At 35.8% G+C, this 23,103-nt stretch overlaps 3 protein-coding genes across 3 annotated transcripts; 1 reads left to right on the top strand and 2 right to left on the bottom strand.

Moving 5' to 3' along the window:
* Positions 1-1,433: 1,433 nt before the first annotated feature.
* Positions 1,434-3,384, top strand: LOC139431331 (uncharacterized). Its single transcript, XM_071198981.1, has 2 exons — positions 1,434-3,210; positions 3,263-3,384. Exons 1-2 carry the CDS (start codon positions 2,031-2,033, stop codon positions 3,382-3,384), a joined length of 1,302 nt encoding a protein of 433 aa, XP_071055082.1. The 5' UTR covers positions 1,434-2,030.
* Positions 3,385-15,122: 11,738 nt separating this feature from the next.
* Positions 15,123-16,524, bottom strand: LOC139431330 (piggyBac transposable element-derived protein 4-like). The gene is made up of 2 exons (XM_071198980.1): positions 16,276-16,524; positions 15,123-16,167 (listed from the first exon to the last, which is right to left on the bottom strand). The coding sequence occupies exon 2, from the start codon at positions 16,164-16,166 to the stop codon at positions 15,123-15,125; it is 1,044 nt and encodes a 347-aa protein (XP_071055081.1). The 5' UTR covers position 16,167; positions 16,276-16,524.
* A 3,099-nt stretch (positions 16,525-19,623) lies between these two features.
* On the bottom strand, positions 19,624-22,743 carry LOC139431329 (uncharacterized). Its single transcript, XM_071198979.1, has one exon. It carries the CDS (start codon positions 22,741-22,743, stop codon positions 19,624-19,626), a length of 3,120 nt encoding a protein of 1,039 aa, XP_071055080.1.
* Positions 22,744-23,103: the final 360 nt, after the last annotated feature.

The raw sequence follows: 23,103 nt of genomic DNA, 5'->3' as shown, positions 1-23,103 counted from the left end.
GAGAGATCGTCCTAAAAAGCAGTTAGTAAAAAGAACAAAGACACTTGTTAATAGACGTAATTAGGTAATAGATAAGAAACTAGTGTTTTATTGGGATATACATCAAATTTGGCGACGAAGATAAAGAAAAACAAAAGAAAGAAGTCTTCAAGGTCAAAAATAGAAAAGAATGACAGGATTTGTGAGGTCTATTGAGCACTATGATGTAAATCATGTTGAGACTTATGTTAAACAGCTGGAGCTATTATTAAAAAGCAATGGAGTCGATAGAGACGAGGATAAGGTTAGTTATTTGATAACCTTAGGTAACGCCGGCGTAACCCCGAGAGAACAGTTATGGCGTTTTAGTTAAGGCACTACAAAGTCATTTGGCACCGTTATTGCTGCAAGATTCAAATTCAACAACGCTAAACAAGAATCTGACGAGTCCCTGCAAAGTTTTATTGTTCGTCTAAACAAAATGTCTGAAAGGTGCAATTTTAAAGTTTATTTCAACGAAGCACTACGTGATCGATTTATTTGTGGCTTGAATGACGAGAAGATTCAGGCTGATTTGTTGACTGCAAGCGGTACACTAACGTTTGATGAAGCTTGTAAACGTACTAATGCTGTCTGAAAAATTCAAACTAAATTTAAGAATACCACGAGAAGTAAATCAATGATCAATGGTCTTTTCCTAAATCAATAACCCTTGTTGGGTAGAAATAGATTGAATATTATAATTTCTAATTGAAAAAACACTTTTTTACATCATTTCAAGTTTTCAGTTGTCTAAAAAATTTAGTTTACTATTGTTCTAAACTTCTATGGTGAATTTTATATTTTTGTGTAGTAACGTATTGATGTAAGAATGAAAATCTTAAATTAAATTCAAACCGTTGTTATTTCAAACCACTTGTAGTGTGCCATGCACCACACAAAGTGTGCCATGAAAAGTTGTTTTTAATAAAATGATTTGTTATATAATTTACAAAAAACAGATTAAAAAAAATAAATTATCCATTAACAACCTAAAATGTGGTAGAATAAAAATAATTTTTAAAATTTAATAAAAATATTGTACATCATCGTACAATAATTGTAGAAACGCATTTAAGCGTTTCGCATGGCTTTTAATTATCGCTTTACTTTTTTTTTTTTACTTTCAGTTGTTGTAGCATTAGTGCATGAGTAGTACCGATTGCACATGTAACCGTAGCATTGATTTTGGTTTTGTTTGATGTGTTTTAGTTAATTTTATCGAATGAAAGAAGGAATTATAGAGACGAAGATGTTCATTCTCCAGGTCATCTCATTCGTGGCAACCTTCACCATTGGAGTGGAGGCCATCATCGCCTACGACTGCCAGAACAGCAGAATGAATATCAGCACCTTCAGCCTCACGGACATCGGAGCCTGCAAGACGCCAGCCAACACCGTGACGGAGTCCATCGTCCAGTGCAAAATCCACGTGACTAGGATGATTAGTCACTGCGGCATGCATTCCCATATGTCAGCCGTACGGAACGGATTGACATCATACATCTACCCGGTGAATAGGGAAATGTGTTATGAGATGCACAGGACACGTCGCCTGTACCATTTCTATGGAAAAAACATAGAAGGGTTGGTGATAAATGGCACAACTTTCGCCAGCGTCCTGATGGCCGGGAAGATGACGGGAGAAAATACGTGTAAGGGCGCCGATTATGAAGATCACAAGGGCCGTTGGTCGGATGTCATCGCACAAGGAGCGCTGGAAATTACCTTGGAGGAGAGGGTAGTACCAGCCAGGCTTGCCGAGAATCAGATGGTACTGCCCGGAGGTATCACGTGCCCGTACAGAGAAAAGTCATGCGTGGACACCATGTACGGATACACGTTTTGGGACAATGTTGATAACAGCCAGTGCTCCAGAACAAAGTACGAGGTGCTTTATGAAGGCGAGGCGAAGAAACTGACTCCGACGAATGTAACTCGTCAGAATTACGACACCACGGTGTACACCGTCGAGTCAGGGGACACAATCTTTGCCGACCGCCCGACCGACGATGATCTGCGGACAGACCGTATACGAGACGGATCATCCACGGTTCTTCATAATCAAACCATCGGAGAATGGGTTATTTTACTTTTCAAAAACTAAAGTAAACCTGTTCAACATGGACCCGACGACATACGTCAACACGAAAATCGTCTTCGTGGAACGGCATCTGCAGCGACAACTGACGTCACTTTACGCCGATGTCATCGTGCAGAGATGTACCCTCGAACAACAGGTGCTGAGGAATCTGCAAACCCTCGCAGTTACAGCACCGATGGAGTTCGCATATGCCAAGATAAAGCAACCAGGGTACATGGCGGTGAACCACGGAGAACTGGTCCATGTGATTCAGTGCAATCCGGTGGAGGTCCAGGTACGGAACACGGAACGTTGTTATCATGAACTTCCGGTGACGTACATGGACTCGTTACTGTTTATGGCCCCAAGGACGCACGTATTACAGAAATACGGTACCGAGATCGGTTGTAATCCATTTTTGTTTCCCGCCTACAAACTCGGAAACAAATGGTATAAAGTATCCCACACGCTCCATGAAATACCAACCCCGGAGGTCATGGAACCGAACAACGAGAACAGGTGGACTTACGTTAGTCCAGGCAACCTCTTCCAAGGAGGGATATACTCCCAGGAGGATATGGAAGACCTACGACAACATATCATCATCCCAACGGAGAGGAAGGCAGTGTCCAACATCCTTACGGAGACGATGATATATGACATAGCTCCCCTCATCTCCGAACACACAATAAAAGGATGGGTCCAGGGACAATGGGATGCCTTCTGGAATTGGTTCCCATATCTAGGATCCTTAACCGGAGGCTGCCTCGCGATGTTCTTCGTTGTGCGCGCGCTAAAGTTCGTGATAGACACGATTGTGCACGGGGTTGTGCTTTTCGAACTATTCGGGTGGAGTGTGCGACTAATCGGAGCCGTATGGGACAGCGTAACAATGTTCTGCGTACATTCGCACGCGTTGAGGCATCGGGACCGCCAATTCGCGAGTGGTAGTGCGGGTGTAAGTGCGGAAGAGACAATACCATTGGCGCATGCCAGTGAGCAGAAAGTAACAACGGAAGAAGTGGCGGAGGCGCACAACCCAGCCTTTACCCTGCAGTGTCCAAGATGGAAGTGGCACAAAAGAACTGGCTTCCAAAGCTGTAGAATAAGTATTTTATGTAATCTTTTATTTTTTTTGTCGTTTGAATCATTTTTTTTCAGGGAATTTTGTATTGTTTTATTACTGTAATAAGGCAGGACCTCGCAAGGACTTTTGTTCACTAGAAGAGTCGGTGATGAGACATTTGGTTCATGTAGTAATCCCTTGCGAGCCCCTTCCTTAATGGATATAAGCGGAAATTGAGGACAATTTCTTTAAAGGGGGGAGGAATGTAATAATTCGGGAATTATTTAATGGTTTTAGGAATAAACCATACGAATTGTATATTCCTGGCGAGCAACCTTTTTGTTCTAAAAACCAAAAATCACGTCTCACGTTTACGACCGACGCCCGGAATGGTGACCAGACGTCGAAATAAATTTTGAGAAAGATTAATGTACAAGCAAATTTATGGGGAAACGTAGATAACGAAAAAGTCGTTAAAAATACAATAGACGTTAGAAAACGTAAAGGTTTGATGGTTCCCACAGTTTGGGATTTACGTGATGATTTTTGAGATTAGCTAGTGGCGGATGTTATCTTCTGGCCCCGTGGTCAAAAATTGTTCCCTTCCCCAAATTTCCTGATTGGTTCAGAAAATTATTGTAAAACATCCGCCCCGTATTTTGGATTGGCCCAAGTGTCGGGGACATCCAGGCGATAGGAACGCCTCAAAAAGGTTTTTGCACCCCTCCAACACCCGAGGTTACTTAAGAGCTTCCAAGACCTTTTTCAGGACAATAATAATAACAATCAAATCACAATCACATAACAATCACACGAAATTTTTGAGTCGAAACGTCGTCAGCGCTCCGTTAGATAGCAACTTAGAATTCGCTTTAACGCCAATTCTAAGTGTCGTCGTATATCGAGAACTGTGACTTAGTTTCATTTGCGAACATTCTTTGTACTTCGGGCATCCGTGTCGGTAATTGTGTTTCCACTGAGGATTTGGTGCGAGAGTGGTGTGGAAACCATCCCGGTTAACTTCCGAGAAGCCACCAAAAAGGATCCAGGGTTGCGATCCATCGGCGTACTACCAAATCGGAATACAAGTCCTGAGTATGTCTGTTTGCCAGTTTCCGTTATCACCTATCTGTCAACGAGTATTAGCTGTCGAGGTTAGATTCAGGAATATCTCTTTTTAAGTAACGTCGGGTCAGAAATAAGCGTAGATAGATTTTAAGGTTCATTTTTTTTTGTTCATTGTCTATTTTTACTTGTTATTTTGTTAATATAGTTTAAGTGTGGTTAGAACACTTGCCTTTTGATTTTCCCCTTTTCCTGACAGAGCCTTAGTGCAAGAACCAACGGTTCTGAAATAGTGACCGCGCGCTTGTCATTTAGTTTTGATTGATTTGCTAAGATCAATTAGGGGTCCTTCAGACTAAGAATTAGGAAGCGCGAAATACTGTTTCTGGTGGCAACGGTATTACCAAAGGTCGAGACAGTTCAGAGGCGGCCTCACCACAATTATAATCGACTGCTTGTCCTCTGGGGGTAGATTCACTTGCTTATTATTTTAGTGTCTCGATGGTTCTACCTATCGTATTTTAGTTTTAATAGGGAGGATTGTACACTCCTCTGATTCTGTGCTGATTGGTGTCTTGTCCGGATGTTTAGCAGTATTGACACCAGCCTGTACCTGAATATCAGCAATTATTGTACTTGCCGAAGATTTGTTTCCATTGTTGACAGGGCACTTCCTAGCCACGTGCCCTAAACTTTTGCAAGCAAAACATCTTAATTCATCAGTTAATAAAAAGACTCTAAAATGATTTTGTTTATATTCAATAAGAGCAGAGTCAGGCAAAGGATCCGACTCCTCCAAAATAATATAAACCTGACGTTGAAAACTAAGGACGTGTTTATATTCCGAGTTGTTAACTCCCGCACCAATAAAATTAATTGGACAGACGATTTTTAATCCCAATTGTTTTAATACAAGATCTATCACCACGTGAGTTGTGCAGGCGGATACGTTTGAGATAATTATTCGTTTGGCAGGAGATACCAAACGTCTGGCCTTTATAAACTGCTTATTTAACATAATTCACTGGTGTTCTTTTACGAAGGTTTCCACCAGCATATTATATTGTTTGATACCCGCGATGCAAACAAAACATTACGCGGACCGATTAACTGACCGACCCCTATTATAAAATCATTTTTTTGATTACCCTCAATTGCATCAAAAATTATAGCTTGTTCTCTATCAGGGAAATTGTTTTTTACGCCTTTTGTTAGTACCGAAGCAAATGACGAATTACTTTCGGTATTTGTGCTTAACGATTTGAAAACAGCAGAATAATTCGTTCCATTACCTCCGTCCACGGAAATAATCGTCGCGACATCAACATGCTTCTCTGCTGTGAGATCAACCAACTGGCGCAACTCTGCAGTAGACTCGGGCGGGCCGGCCTCTTTGGCCATCCCCGCTGCGCCGACTAGCACTCAAGGTCAACCAGCATAAACCAGGAGAATTAATGTAACCAACCAATTCGTATAAATTCAATTAATAGAGAAACTGAAACTGAAACATTTGAAAAAAGTAGACCGAAAGAATCGGTACTAACCTTTATGCCAATAAGCAAAAAATAATAATTCTCAACCAAAGATAAACCACCTAAATCACTCGATAAAGCTAGAACACAACACCACGTGTGCGTTCTACTCGCTGTTGTGAACCGGACTCCATAAGGATGTTTATGACTGACTTCATGGGCAATTTGAATGTTGTAGAACAGAATCAAACCCAAGTTGGCAAACCAGAGGAAGATATTGTGGCCAGTATTACTTAGTTCGTTACAGAATTACAGAATCAAGAGGATTACCTTCAACTGTTAGAGAATTTTGACGAATTTTAGGTAGAAAATGAAGATTTTGAGGTAGAGACGAGTTATAGCCTTCAAATACGAAAGCAAATATCAATTGTACCTAGAGCAGGAAATGAATATTAACAAGAAGGAATTTTCATGGACACATACATTATCAAAAGGACACTTGTTATACCCAAAAGAAGAATTGTACATACTGGTAAAAGAGATCTGGCATGCATTTAATAAATATCATAAAAAATCGTTGTCAACGGAACCATTTATTTTTAAAAGAGTGGCGGACATGATTGCACAATCATCGAGTCTACCTGAAGAAGTGATCACACAAATAGTAAGAATCATGTCCTATATGTATAAGACTTCATGATTTAAAGCAAAAAATTTAGTATTAATAACGTACAAAGAAAAAATAAAATTAAGAAATTTTGGAATAATTAAAGAATAGCTGTCCCTCTTACAAATCGATGATATTTTTTTTAATTGGTAGGAAATGACTCAAAAGATCTGTTAATGATAAAAAAAAAGTGCGCAAAAGTGCAGTACTTACCGAAAAATCAATTTAAAGTTGCGATTTGACGTTTCTTTTTGGAAGTTAAAAGCAATGTTAAATATGCATTTTCGTATTCCACTTGAAAATTTGATTGAAATTTGATTGAAATTTTCCATTGATTGAAAACTGCGTGTTATGTGCTCTTTGAATGATTTTAATTTATTTTTGAGTAACGTAATTAAATCCAGTAATGTATATTGGGTTACTCGCTTCTCATTAACCTTTTAAAAATCGCGTCAGTAATTGGCTTCCGCGCATCATCACTTTCTGCGCGTAAGCATACCTTACATTTATCTACCTTGGACACAAGGTTTATATACATAGGTTCCTATACTGCAATACTTTGATTTTAGTTTTATTGGTGAGACGTAAGAGCAGGAGTGTTTCGTGACGTAAGGGGCGGCGGATTGCGCGCGCAACCTCAAGATCATGTTTAGTGAGAGCTGAAGTGTCTTCTCTGGTATAACATAAATCAATAGTTAATCAACATACTAGTGTAGTTTCACTCAATTATTTTGTGATAAGTGAATTTATATCAAAAATTAAGTTGAATTATTTTCCGTTTTCCTACCTCAGTTAATTATATACCACACTAAATATATTAAAGTAATTCAAATTCGTTATTTTAAAAATTTGAATATTTCCCGGTATTATTTTCCGCCAATTACGTAATGCGCAGTATGGTCACAGAATAACCAGATGTGACACTGACGTCGATTCTTTTGATGTTGGCAGCATCTCGTTTTATAACCTCGATTTAAAATCCGCCATCATATCGCGAGGATCCGTAGGCGCGATAAACGCACAATGAATGAGAGAGACAACTTAATTTACCACCAATAGCAGCCATACCTTGCTTCCTCGCAATAATATGACGTCAGATTTGGTGGGATACCGCCAGTGTCACTTCTGGTTATTCTGTGGTATGGTACGCAACCATACCACAGAATAATAATAAACCTAGACAACCTCTTATATACAAACATTGCCTTGAAACGGATGTAACTATGTTATTTTAGAGGGCGTCCAAAATGGCGTCTCGAACTCGAATGGAAAATTTATCAGGGTCCACAAATTTACAAATCAATAAAAATCACCAAATTCAATAAAAATACACAAAAGAAAAAGGAAACAACTAAAAGATCGAGCCCTGAAAATAATATTTAGTAGAATATTTTTACCTTAAGTTAAACGTGTAGCCGTGTTGATTAAATCGGAACCAGGAACGCCGGAACAAATCACGCCAATAACAATTGACCAGATTAGTTTAGATCTTCTTGTCGATTTGTTCTACGACAAGAAGATCTCCAAAACCAATTAATGAGATTCTTCAATAAAAATCTTCTACAACCATGCGGTTAAGCTTTACTAAAAATTACACCAGTGTACTACACCAAGGATCGATAACGAAAGAGGAAGAGGAAACGCGGTACGGATTAATGATATCCGCATCCCCACCCCTAACATTAATAGATCTTACAAATATCGATAAATTCACCAACGAAACTCATGTTACATAGAGTTAGTTCTACTTTTAGTTAAACAAAAATATACAATCATCTAGCGCTGAATAACAATAAGAACTAAACCAAGTCTTAATATTAATTCTTCTCTATAATTATCTTTCAACTAACATTTCCCGCCGTTCGATATTATTAATCTTTCTACACAAAGATGGCACCTCTGCTGTTAGAGATCTGAAATAAAGATGCGCATTAGCAGAGAGAATTTGATACGCAATATTACGCGAGCGTAAGAAAACCTGGAGCCGCTTCCAGCTCCAGTGAGCTCCCAGTTATTGTGAATATCGTCTTTAACATCAAACGGTGTCATGTAAATCAAACCACGTCTGGAGATGAACTGAACTTTTATTATTTTTAAAACCTGTTTTATACAATAAACTTAAACTTACATTTAAATATAACATCTACCTTTCTTTATTTTACTTTTCGTACTGTAAACTAATTACTAACTATCTTGAAACTAACTAATTAAGTAATTTTAAAAGAAAACTATTAAATGATAATAAAATAAAAACTAGAAACTATTCTGCAGTATATCTATTTGGCGGTCGAATAGTTCTGCCAAAACTTGATGTTTTTTCATTATCTACAACTACGGGTTTTAACGTATCATTAATAGTATTTTCACATGTATTATCGTATACAAATTTATTAGTTCGTAAATTATTAAATTGGTAATCTATGGTTTTTGAGCTTTTATCGGGTTTCAAATAAATCATATTGCGAATAATACATCGTCTATCTTATTTTTTTATTTTATAGAACGTGGCCCAATTCTCTTAATTATTATGCCAGGTTGCCAGATATCTTTTGTTTAAATTGATATCTTATCAAACTACCTGTCTTAAAATGATTACGCAACTTTACAATCATAATAACTTTTAATTTTGTTTTGATGATTAAAAAAATTTGATTTAAATTCTTTTTTGTTGATCAATTTTGGGTTTAATAAATTTGTCTTTAGCATACATTCCGTAAATGGGTGTGTTTCGATAGGCTAATAATGACATACAGGGTGTATCTGAATGACTGCAACAAACTTCAAGGGGTGATTCTTTAGTGAATTTTAAGGGTACTTTGATATATGAACCATGAGCGACTTCGGCTCCCCTAAGGCGCTACACCCCTCCAAAAATGGCGGAAAATTTTGGTTTAATTTTTTTTTCTCAAAAACCATAAACGCTAGGAAAATGAAATTTGGGGAATATGTTTAATTCATAATAGGGCACGTTTTGACCCTATTTGTACTTTCAACCTACCCTTCTAGACTACTAAACGTAACCACCCCCGTTCAATTTATGACCAGATTTTTTTTTATGAAGATGATAAATACATTGGAAAATTTTCAGTTAGATATATCTATCCACCTTTTATCAAACTATTCTAAAACTTTTTTGTCTCTCTGATGTTCTTCTAAAATTTAATAATTTCTGAGAAAAAAATAATTAAGCAAACAGTAACTGTTAAGCTGTAGGGTTGTTAATCGAAAGTTGGAATGAATTTTTAATGAAAAAATCTTAGTAGGCTTTGCAATCTTTGTCAGAAATATTTTTGACGTTTAAATGTCAGTGGTTTTCTTACTTTATTATTGTTTTATTTAAAATTTTGAAACGTCGAGTGAACGAGCGTAAATGTGATAGAACTTTATTCAAAAATTAATTTGAAAAACAATGATAATAGTAAGAAAAACTGACATTTAAACGTCAAAAATATTTCTAACAAAGATTGCAAACCCTACTAAGATTTTAATTCAAAATTCATTCCAAATTTTGATCGACAACCCGGTTGTTTAACGGGCAGTGTTTGCTTTATTATTTTTTTTTCTTAAAAATTAGTCGTTTTTGAAAAATTTTTAGAGAAACAAAAAAGTTTTAGCAAAAATGTAAAGGAGGTAGTTACGTTTAGCAGTTTAGAAGGGTAGGTTGAAAGTACAAATAGGGACAAAACGTGCCCTATTATGAGTTAAACATATTCCCCAAATTTCAATTTTCTAGCATTTACGGTTTTTGAGAAAAAAAAATTAAACCAAAATTTTCCGCCATTTTTGGAAATCGCCCATGGTTCATATATGAAAGTACCCTTAAAATTCACTAAAGAATCACCCTTTGAAGTTTGTTGCAGTCATTCAGATACACCCTGTATATATCATCATTATTATCAATTGATTTTTTAATTACTTTTTTAACGCTTTGAATAGTCCTTTCTGCTAAACCATTCGATTGTTATTGATAGCTATTTTGTGATTAAAGTTCCATTTTCTTGATGATACCAAAAAATTTTCAATTTACAATTTTTATTTTTTAAATTTTTTTTTATACAGATGATAAATACATTAGAAAAATTATATATGGATAGATGAAAGTATCCTAAAACTTTTTTGTTTCTCTAAAATTTTTTCAAAAACGACTAATTTTTGAGAAAAAAAATAATAAAGCAAACACTGCCCGTTAAACAACGGGGTTGTCGATCAAAATTTGGAATGAATTTTGAATGAAAAAATCTTAGTAGGCTTTGCAATCTTTGTCAGAAATATTTTTGACGTTTAAATGTCAGTTTTTCTTACTATTATCATTCTTTTTCAAATTAATTTTTGAATAAAGTTCAATCGCATTTACGCTCGTTCACTCGACGTTTCAAAATTTTAAATAAAACAATAATAAAGTAAGAAAATCACTGACATTTAAACGTCAAAAATATTTCTGACAAAGATTGCAAAGCCTACTAAGATTTTTTCACTAAAAATTCATTCCAACTTTCGATTAACAACCCTACAGCTTAACAGTTAGTGTTTGCTTAATTATTTTTTTCTCAGAAATTATTAAATTTTAGAAGAACACCAGAGAGACAAAAAAGTTTTAGAATAGTTTTATCTATCTAACTGAAATTTTTCCAATGTATTTATCATCTTCATAAAAAAAATCTAGGCATAAATTGAACGGGGGTGGTTACGTTTAGTAGTTTAGAAGGGTAGGTTGAAAGTACAAATAGGGTCAAAACGTGCCCTATTATGAGTTAAACATATTCCCCAAATTTCATTTTCCTAGCGTTTATAGTTTTTGAGAAAAAAAAATTAAACCAAAATTTTCCGTCATTTTTGGAGGGGTGTAGCTCCTTAGGGGAGCCGAAGTCGCTCATGGTTCATATATCAAAGTACCCTTAAAATTCACTAAAGAATCACCCTTGAAGTTTGTTGCAGTCATTCAGATACACCCTGTATATGTCATTATTAGCCTATCGAAACACACCCATTTACGGAATGTATGCTAAAGACAAATTTATTAAACCCAAAATTGATCAACAAAAAAGAATTTAAATCAAATTTTTTAAATCATCAAAACAAAACCAAAAGTTATTATGATTAAAAAGGTGTAAAGTTGCGTAATCATTTTAAGACAGGTAGTTTGATAAGATATCAATTTAAACAAAAGATATCTGGCAATCTGGCATAATAATAAAGATAATTGGGCCACGTTCTATAAAATAAAAAAATAAGATAGACGATGTATTATTCGCAATATGATTTATTTGAAACCCGATAAAAGCTCAAAAACCATAGATTACCAATTTAATAATTTACGAACTAATAAATTTGTATACGATAATACATGTGAAAATACTATTAATGATACGTTAAAACCCGTAGTTGTAGATAATGAAAAAACATCAAGTTTTGGCAGAACTATTCGACCGCCGAATAGATATACTGCAGAATAGTTTCTAGTTTTTATTTTATTATCATTTAATAGTTTTCTTTTAAAATTACTTAATTAGTTAGTTTCAAGATAGTTAGTAATTAGTTTACAGTACGAAAAGTAAAATAAAGAAAGGTAGATGTTATATTTAAATGTAAGTTTAAGTTTATTATATAAAACAGGTTTTAAAAAGTTCAGTTCATCTCCAGACGTGGTTTGATTTACATGACACCGTTTGATGTTAAAGATGATATTCACAATAACTGGGAGCTCACTGGAGCTGGAAGCGGCTCCAGGTTTTCAAATTCTCTCTGCTAATGCGCATCTCTATTTCAGATTTCTAACAGCAGAGGTGCCATCTTTATGTAGAAAGATTAATAATATCGAACGGCGGGAAATGTTAGTTGAAAGATAATTATAGAGAAGAATTAATATTAAGACTTGGTTTAGTTTTAATTGTTATTCAGCGCTAGATGATTGCACATTTTTGTTTAACTAAAAGTAGAACTAACTCTATGTAACATGAGTTTCGTTGGTGAATTTATCGATATTTGTGAGATCTATTAATGTTAGGGGTGGGGATGCGGATATCATTAATCCGTACCGCGTTTCCTCTTCCTCTTTCGTTATCGATCCTTGGTGTAGTACACAGGTGTAATTTTTAGTAAAGCTTAACCGCATGGTTGTAGAAGATTTTTATTGAAGAATCTCATTAATTGGTTTTGGAGATCTTCTTGTCGTAGAACAAATCGACAAGAAGATCTAAACTAATCTGGTCAATTGTTATTGGCGTTCCTGGTTCCGTTTTAATCAACACGGCTACACGTTTATCTTAAGGTAAAAATATTCTACTAAATATTATTTTCAGGGCTCGATCTTTTAGTTGTTTCCTTTTTCTTTTGTGCATTTTTATTGAATTTGGTGATTTTTATTGATTTGTAAATTTGAGGACCCTGATAAATTTTCCATTCGAGTTCGAGACGCCATTTTGGACGCCCTCTAAAACAACATAGTTACATCCGTTTCAAGGCAATGTTTGTATATAAGAGGTTGTCTAGGTTTATTATTATTCTGTGGTATGGTTGCGTACCATACCACAGAATAACCAGAAGTGACACTGGCGGTATCCCACCAAATCTGACGTCATATTATTGCGAGGAAGCAAGGTATGGCTGCTATTGGTGGTAAATTAAGTTGTCTCTCTCATTCATTGTGCGTTTATGGCGCCTACGGATCCTCGCGATATGATGGCGGATTTTAAATCGAGGTCATAAAACGAGATGCTGCCAACATCAAAAGAATCGACGTCAGTGTCACATCTGGTTATTCTGTGACCATACTGCGCATTACGTAATTGGCGGAAAATAATACCGGGAAATAATTCAAATTTTTAAAATAATGAATTTGAATTATTTTAATATATTTAGTGTGGTATATAATTAACTGCGGTAGGAAAACGGAAAATAATTCAATTTAATTTTTGATATAAATTCACTTATCACAAAATAATTGAGGGAAACTAAAGTAGTAATTGATTTATGTTATACCAGAGAAGACACTTCAGCTCTCACTAAACATGACCTTGAGGTTGCGCGCGCAATCCGCCTCCTCTTTCGTCACGAAACACTCCCGCTCTTACGTCTCACCAACAAAACTAAAATCAAAGTATTGCAGTATAGGAACCTATGTATATAAACCTTGTGTCCAAGGTAGATGAATGTAAGGTATGCTTACGCGCAGAAAGTGATGATGCGCGGAAGCCAATTACTGGCGCGATTTTTAAAAGGTTAATGAGAAGCTAGTAACCCCAATATACATTACTGGATTTAATTACGTTACTCAAAAATAAATTAAAATCATTCAAAGAGCACATAACACGCGTTTTTCAATCATCTCCACACACAAAATAAAATCTTACTTTTAACACTTATATCTTAAATAACTATTCTATAGGTAGAACTGAGTAAATGTTATCCATTATTATCACTTATTAATATTTAAATAAATAGAAAAAATTGTACTTACAAGGACATCAGAACTGTCCCTCACCGATTTTGTTGCAATTTGGTACAGCGATAGTATGGCCAAAAATAAGGTTTACGTATTTTTTTATACGTGCTAATAAAGCCCCTGGGGCGAGTTATAAGGGTTGGAAATCGGGGCGAAATATATATATTCGCTTATAGACTGAAAACGAAAATAGGTATCGAAATGTGGTAAATGTAAACTGATATTCATTTTCAAAGAGCTTTCCATTGATATATCACACATATATCTGAGGACTTCAGGGGGTAAACTACCCCTAGTTTTTTGGAATATTTTAAAAACTACCCTGTCGATTTCGGCGATATTATGTGTCCTTATAGTACGTTTAAAAATATTAATGACGTGTTTTTTCTTATTTGCCTCTGACCATCCCCTGCAAAGTTACGGGGTATGATAGATAACCCCTTTCCTTAACCTTTCGGCAGGCGCGCCTATTTTTATTACACGAGCAGGTTAATTCACAAAAAAAAAACAATATAGAGAATACACGACACTTTATTGTTATATTTTATGTGTTTACAATAACATAATAACATAATGAACAACTAATAAATCAATTATGAGTCAGAGTCTGAATGCATTTCACAAGTCGAGCAAGTTATCATAGTTTTTGAGTGTTTTTTACATATGAATTGCTTACATTTACAACATTTTTGTGTAGTATTTGTATTTGTACACAATTTACACCTCCCTGGTTTTTTAGATTGAGTTGATTGTGTTTCCGACGTCCCGCACTCAGCGCCTCGAATATCCTTTGGCAGCGAAATTATTTGAGCTCTCATAATTAGTTGCTCTTTCATAAAAGCAATTGCTAAATTACTTAAGAAAATTCTTCGACGACACTGATTTCCCGTAGAATGTTTTGTAAAATACAATATTTGCGAGTTTATTCCTGCTATATTTAGCAGCGTAAAAAACAGGGCTAATGGCCATCGTCTAGTGACCTTCGAAATAGAGTAGGCAGAGCACATCTTATCAACCGTATCTACTGCTCCTTTTGTTTGATTATAACTTAAAATTATTTCGGGTTTATGAGATTCTTCGTCAACTTCCGGTAAGTCGTGCATCGTTGATAATAATATAACGGCTTTGTTTTTTCTTGGGACATAAGAGACTAATGCAGTATCTTGTTGAAAGCCAAATAAAGATGATTGAGGTTGACGATTTTTATTTGGCACAAACTCCGGAGAAATTTCACGTTTGTTTTTACGTAATGTTCCGATGAATGTAATTTTTTTTTCTAGAAGATATTTAGCTAAGGTTAAGCTACTATATCAATTGTCCGTCGTTAGGTTTCTACCAGAATTTTCAATTGGTGTTATTAACCGTTTCACAATGTCGATGGGTGAATTGGAAACTTTATAAATTCCATTTGGTTGTTGCCCACAATAAATTTCAAAGTTGCTGGTATAAAAAGATTTGGCATCGCACATGGCAAAAATTTTTATACCGTATTTAGTAGGTTTGCTTGGTATATATTGCACAAAACTACATCTACCTCTAAACGAGTGCAACATTTCGTCAATGGTTACATATTCGCTAACGTTATAACTGTTTTTACAATTATTGACAAAGGAATCAAGGATTGATCTGATTGGAGCCAACTTATCCGTTTTCTTCCTTTCATTCCTTGTTGATTTATCATCAAAACGAAGACTTCTCAACAGAAATAAAAATCGCTTGGAACCCATTACTGCTCGGAGAATTTGAATGCCGGTGCCATCACTATTCCACAGATCTATCACGTTTACATGAGATCCTTTCTTCGTGCCAATCAAGAAAAGAGTTCCAAATAAAGCTAATATTTCGCAAATTGTTGTATTTTGGCAGTCTCGTTCCCTCGAATATGAAATCGTATTACGTTTGGATTCGATGTATTTATTTGTATATCGGACAATATCGTTGATTATGTTTGGAGTAATAATTGCTTGAAATGCACTTATTTCGTCGGTAATGTTCCGTGTTTTTGTTGTAAGTCCAGGTAGAACTTTTACGATATTTTTACCCCTAATTTTCGAAGGTCGCTTATTAGGATTTTTATACCATTTCAATGATTCGTCATCTTGTTGGTTTACCTCAGACTTGCTCGCCGAACTTGTCTTTTTTATTACTTTCGGTTTTCCTCTTCCTAGAAAAAAGTCACCACTTCTTGTGTGTGCTTCCTCTGTTTCATTGGCGCTCTGCTCTGAGTCACTATCATGTTCACTTTGCACAATTTCTTCTTCTTCATCGGATATATCGCTATCGTCGATACTTTCCTTAGGTTCCTCTTCCAAAAAATCTAACAAGCCATCTCTCAAATTATCATTTCCTGACATTCTGAATAAAAATAAAGAGATCATTCAGGTAAAAATTATCTAAATAAATCCTAAGTTTTCAGCGTTAATTTCGTGTTTTAAAAATAAAGATTTCAAAATATTAACCTACCTTAATTAATTAACAATAACACGAACAGGCGCGTACGTGTATTTTGTACACAAACTCACTTAATCTCACTAATTTATTTTTTTTTGTAATTTCTAAGCCTCTCAAAAAATTTTCAACCGTAGCCTTCAAAAGACAAATTAACTCTAAAGGAATACCTGCTAAAGAAAGGTTTATTTCTCCGGAAATTATGTCATTCTACCCCTTAAACACAATTGTGTGTACTTTGTACACAAGCGCGCCCGCCGGAAGGTTAAGAATAATGTGATAAACTGTTACACTTTTGAACAATATTTTGAAGAAAACTATTAATTAGATGTAAATTAAGATTTACGCAGTAAAATAAACCCTATACGACATTAAGGGGTGGCTGGGGTTAACTACCCTAACCATCCCAAAAATTATTCTTTTTTTCGAAAATTGTCGATTTTGGTGCAATTTACCACGATGATTTTTTTATACGTTAGGTAGTACTACTGTAAGAACTTACAAGGGTTAGAAGTTTGGGGTAGAAAATATATTTTCGCTAATAACTTTCATACTCCTACAGAAAAAGCTTTTTTATCCTTATTCTATTTAAATAACACAAAAGTTAGGATAATTATACAGCGTGCCCATTATGTATGGAATATAGCATATATCTTGATAAGTATCAACTTTATAAAAAAACATTTTATACAAAAGTTGTTTAATATTTTATTTGCCATAATAAGACTGCATTCAATTGTTTTCAATTCAGAAAACAAATGAGTAACGAATAATAGTTACATTTTTTTAAATGGCAGTGTACTCTTTCGTTAGGCTCATTTAATACAATAGTACTGCCTAACGTATAAAAAAATCATTGTGATAAATTGGACCAAAATCGACAAACAATTTTCGCAAAAAAAAAAGAAATTTTTGTCGTATAGGGTTTATTTTACTGCGTAAATCTTAATTTACATCTAATTAATAGTTTTCTTCAAAATATTGTTCAAAAGTGTAACAGTTTATCACATTATTCTTAAGGAAAGGGGTTATCTATCATACCCCGTAACTTTGCAGGGGATGGTCAGAGGCAAATAAGAAAAAACACGTCATTAATATTTTTAAACGTACTATAAGGACACATAATATCGCCAAAATCGACAGGGTAGTTTTTAAAATATTCCAAAAAACTAGGGGTAGTTTACCCCCTGAAGTCCTCAGATATATGTGTGATATATCAATGGAAAGCTCTTTGAAAATGAATATCAGTTTACATTTACCACATTTCGATACCTATTTTCGTTTTCAGTCTATAAGCGAATATATATATTTCGCCCCGATTTCCAACCCTTATAACTCGCCCCAGGGGCTTTATTAGCACGTATAAAAAAATACGTAAACCTTATTTTTGGCCATACTATCGCTGTACCAAATTTCAACAAAATAGGTGAGGGACAGTTCTGATACTTCCCTTGTTAGTGATAATATTATTACTATATATAAAAATAGTATTACTAAATATTATTACTATATATATGATTATTAATATTATCACTAAGTACATTTTTTCTATTTATTTAAATATAGGTAGAAAGGTAAAATAAAACCAGCTTATTATCTTAAAAATTTCGGCATATATTAAGATTAGCAGTCCCTCTTAAAAATCAATGTTTTTTTCTTTAATCGGTAGGAAATGACTCAAAAGATGCGTTAATGATAAAAAAAGTGCGCAAAAGTGCAACATTTACCGAAAAATCACTTTAAAGTTGCGATTTAACGTTTCTTTGGGAAGTTAAAAGCAATGTTAAATATGAATTTTCGTATTAGATAACAACAAACTTGTATCCGTAACTTTCTATGTACTTTCTTATCTGACATATTTCTTATTATTAGAGATAGCGAAAAACTAAATGCGCCATTTAAAAGCTTGATTCTTTCTCTATATGAAACCGGTCTTTGTCTGTTGATAAGTAATACTAAGATCAATCTGTACTTAAAGTACAAAGCGGTGGCTCTGTACTTAGATTAAATAGCTTAAAATTACCAAACTTCAAGCCTTTGTGCAATTTTTATCAAACCGAATTTTAAAAAACTATTATCGCATTCAGAAAGAGCGCTCTTTAAATTAATTTTTGTTGGTCAAACTTCTATCAAACTATAGAAGTATAGATCTATCCTATCTACAATTTTCTGCTCTTTCTAATGGTGTATAACACGCGGCGATCGCTGCTTGGTTATAGAGTTTTTTCCTGGTGATATAAGAAAGTTATTGATTCCAACAATGTTTAAAAGTAGCTAAGACGTGTGAATATGGTAATTTTTTGACCAAAAACGTCCTTGTGCAAGTCTATAACTTCAAGATATACTTCTATAGTTTTCCTCATATCAAATAAGCAAGTTGTTTAGAGGTAGAGCAATTAAACGTTTCTGTATATAGAGATGTATATTAAAGGTGATTTAACCATGATGCTAATAGATATTGACCGACAAAAACCCGGATTAAGATATTTGAAGGAGCGTTCTTTCTGATTGTGAACACAGTTTTTTAAAATTCGGTTTGATAACAATTGCACAATGGCTTGAAGTTTGGTAATATTAAGTTATTTTACGTACAGAACGGTGTTCTTCATCAAGAAAGAATCAAGCTTTCAAATGGTGCATTTAGTTTTCCGCTATCTCTAATAATAAGAAAGGTATCAACTAATAAAATAGATAGGAAATTACGGGTAAAAGTTTGTTGATGGAAGTGATTATTTATTTTTTATCTGGTGGGCGCTGGTTAACAACAAAATCTTGGTTTTACGTTTCCATAAACTTTCTTATTAATTACACTTAAACTATACATATAAATTGCGATTAGTTATATAGGGAGCCTTGCTCCGCGTGTATTGAAGGGGTACTGTTTCGGTGGGTGTTAAATCGAAGACTGAATAACTGATACGAGTTGAGCTCGCAGGCTCCTTCTTTATTTTAGGTCATAACTAAAAACCCTTACCTAAACACCGAAATATACACCCCAACGCATTCCCACACTTAACTCCACCCAATAAATAATGCGATAAAAGACCCTAATATTGCGACTCGAGACACTTCAAATCTAGACTAAACAAATGAGGCGATACAAATAAATCCAATATAAATGAACTAATATAATATAAACCTATCAACTCTAATATAAATTAACCAATATAATATAAAATCTAACATGCTCCCCGCCTTGAAAGAACTACCTTTCAACAAATAATAACACAAATTCACAATAAGGACTCAACATCAAAATGTATGAAACAAAATCGAAAAATTAAATTTACACGACTGAGTGATTAATCGCGCACACACAATTCACGCAATCACAAGCAATCACGTTAATGAAACCCAAGACTGCTATTCCATTGGTAGTGGACACAGTCTGACCGTGGCCCTTTTGACGATCCCATTTTGTGTGCGTAGCGTGGCCACTCGTGCGACTCCATCCTTACCGCAATACAATTCTATAATTCGGCCAGTAAGCCACTTTAAAACAGGCAAATTATCTTCCTTTATTAACGCCAATTGGCCCACCTTTAGGTTAGCGTCACCCGTTGACCACTTGTGGCGACTCTGCAGCTCAGACAAATATTCTTTGGACCACCTGATCCAAAAATGTTGTTGAATCTGCTGGACGCGATGGAATTGCGATAAGCGGTTTTCATTGTTGTGACTCAAACCTGGATCTGGTGGGAAAGTAAGTTTCCCACCAATTAGAAAATGTGCCGGGGCTGATGGAGTCGTATCGTTGGGATCGGTGGATAATGTGGTTAATGGCCGGGAATCAAGGATGGCCTCAATCTGAACAAGTGATGTATAAAAATTTTCGTACGTAAACGAGGCATTGCTGGTAACCCGACGTGAATGAAATTTTACTGACTTAACACCGCCGTCCCATAATCCACCAAAGAATGGCGAGTTAGGGGGAATAAACGACCTACTAATAGAAGCGTTTTCAATCAGTGTTTTGAGTTCGCTAGAGTTATCAATCAAGAACTGACTTAACTCCTGTAATTCGCGGTTACCACCCACGAACTTAGTTCCGCTATCAGAGAACATTCGATTCGGTTTCCCGCGCCTAGCTGAACGTCGCCGAAGAGCAGCAATAAAACACTCTTTACTAATTGTAAGTTCGGTTGGATTGATTAAACAGACACGGTAAATTTTTTGTATATCCGCGGTAGCTACGTGCGCGTATTTCCTAAACCGTTTCAAGGCACTGAACAAGTCAGGCTGTAATATAGGCCCTACTATCTGACAATCATTAAGCGAATATCCCATTGACGTGGGACATGATGTATCGAAAACGACCCTTGTGATGGCACTATTTTCATTTAACACCCTGTGCGATATGTAATAACCTTCGCGTGTATCAACAATCTTTCTTAATTGACCCAACTCCAAATACTCTCGCATAAATGTATGACATTGCTCACCGAATTCACGATTTTGTGTGCATTTCCGCTCGATACCCATCAAACTATTTTCCGCGGTTTTATACGATTCGCCCAATCGATCTAAACTTTCCTTTGGCGGTATCGAAACAATGAATCGTCCGTCTTCTGCACGTTTAGTGGTTTTGTTAAAATGATTTTCGCAAAATATTTCATTTTTCGATGAGTGAACTAACCCTTCAATCTCCTCGATTTCCCAAAACCGCGCCAACTGCTTATTTATTACGGAATTGTCATCCTTACAAATTAAATTACACCGCACCGAATGTGCCGCGCTCGCTTGTATCGGCCCCGAAACGATCCACCCCAAACGGGTGTTCTGCATGATAGGCCCTTTTGCAAGTTTGATTTGCCCGACGCACAACAAATTCCAAAAATAATCAGCCCCGATTAGCATATCTATTTTATCAGATTTATTGAACAATGGATCCGCCAAGCGAATGTGTGTAGGTATTTTTAAAGTGTTTGCGTTTATTTCAAAATTGGGTAAATCATTCGCGATTGTTGTTATAACCAAACAATTAACCTTAAGTGAAAAATCCGTGCAGTGTGAATGTATTCGCAATGAACAAGAACTCGTTATTGTTGACTGTGTTTGATTTATTGTTGCTACATTAACGTTTGTTGCTGTTCTAGCCAACCTTAACCGCTTGCAAGCTTCTACCGAAAGAAAACTACTTTGACTGCCCGGATCCAAGAGTGCGCGTAATGAATGTTTTTTGTTATGTCTATCGAATGCGTGAACAGTTACGGTGGAGAGTAAGATGTTTGAATGATTTGCATGCTGTGCGAAATTTAGACTGTGTGCTTGGGTGGATGTCGTTGGTTGTGGTGGTGAATCTGAGCGATCGTGCGTCAAATGAAGTAAGGTATGATGACGAGAATTGCACCGTTTACAAGAGCTCGAACGGCATTGTTTAACAAAATGTCCCGACCGAAGACAATTCATACACACCTTTAATTGTTTGACCCGGTCTATACGGCCCTGAACCGTAAGTTTAGTGAAATTTGAACATTCCTGTATGTAATGTTCCCCATTGCAGTTTACACAACGCTTAACACCCGAATTAGCAACCAAAACCGTTTTTGATTTCGGTTTTGATTTATCGATTATCCGCTTACCCGAACCGTTTTCCAAAGTTTCCAATAAATCAGCGCGTTCTTTCAAAAACCCTAACAAATTTTCTAAATTCGCTTTGTTTAAACCGGACTTTTTCCTTTCCCACTCCCGATTGGAATCAGCGTCCAATTTCGACACGGCTAAATAAATAAGTAGCGTGTCCCAATTATCCGTAGGTTCATTTAATGCAGCTAAAGCGCGCAGATGTTTACGAAAGTCGTCAATAAAACTTCGAATCGGCTGTGGATTATCACCCGAAACCCCTTCAATTTCGAACAATGCCTTAACGTGATTATGAATTAATATCCGCGGGTTATCATAACGCTCGCGAATCAACCCCCAAGCGACTTCATAGTTAGAATTTGTCAATTCTAAGCTTTCGATAACCTGACGAGCATTACCGGTCAGTGCCGACAGTAAGTAATGAAATTTTTGAATGTCGTTGATCATTGGGTTGTTATGAATTAATGATTCGAAAATGTCTCTAAACCCTAGCCATGCGTCGTAACCACCGTCAAACTTTGGTAAATCTATAACCGGTAGCTTTACATGTTGATCCGGGGAAGGTCCTACAATGAACGACGAATCGGCGCATATATTTCTATTTGTCAAAATTCGCTTAGCTTTAGCCGTATTTGCGTAAAAACTCGCCTCGAATGTCTCCCTCTCCGCGTTTTGTGACTCGCCATCAACGCTTAACAAATCTATTTCACCCTGAATTTCCTCGAACTCATCGATAAGATTAATTGCCCGATTGTATCTTTGTTCTAACTCTAACGAAAGTTCCTGATTAATACCGCTTTCTCTGATATTCGATTCAAATTTTATTACAAATTTCGCAAAATTCGTGAGTTTGCCCTTGACAATACCTCGTTTTTTAGTTAAATTTTCTGACTGACTCATGATCGCGATTGACAAGTTTCAGATTGAGAACGATAAAGGAGAAAGCAAAGGGACTTACGGTACTTGTTTCAATGGCGTTGGTCGCTTCCAGTACGTGATGAACGAATTTCTTCTATCTCGAATTTGTTGGGAGTTGCATGAAGTAGAAATTCGGTTTTCAAACACTCCTGGCGAATGTTCTCCAAAAAGCTGCGTAACTGGCGGGCCAACGTTGGCGAATTTAATTTAATTTTACACGCCGCATCAAGGAACCGAAGACACTTAAATCTTCTTATATTTTCCCTATCCGGCTCGAAGGACCATTTATGGTTATTTATTTTTTATCTGGTGGGCGCTGGTTAACAACAAAATCTTGGTTTT

Source organism: Onthophagus taurus, chromosome 8, assembly GCF_036711975.1.
Source record: "Onthophagus taurus isolate NC chromosome 8, IU_Otau_3.0, whole genome shotgun sequence".
Classification (NCBI taxonomy): domain Eukaryota; kingdom Metazoa; phylum Arthropoda; class Insecta; order Coleoptera; family Scarabaeidae; genus Onthophagus; species Onthophagus taurus.
Note: the sequence above shows the minus strand (reverse complement) of the source record. Positions and strands in the feature narration are given on the sequence as shown.

Bases quoted from the DNA above. Each gene is read 5' to 3' on its own strand.
- LOC139431331 (XM_071198981.1), top strand. From the start codon at position 2,031: ATGATCTGCGGACAGACCGTATACGAGACGGATCATCCACGGTTCTTC. The intron at 3,211-3,262 runs GTATTTTATGTA...ATTTTTTTTCAG, and splicing joins CTTCCAAAGCTGTAGAATAA to GGAATTTTGTATTGTTTTAT.
- LOC139431330 (XM_071198980.1), bottom strand. From the start codon at position 16,166: ATGTCAGGAAATGATAATTTGAGAGATGGCTTGTTAGATTTTTTGGAA.
- LOC139431329 (XM_071198979.1), bottom strand. From the start codon at position 22,743: ATGAGTCAGTCAGAAAATTTAACTAAAAAACGAGGTATTGTCAAGGGC.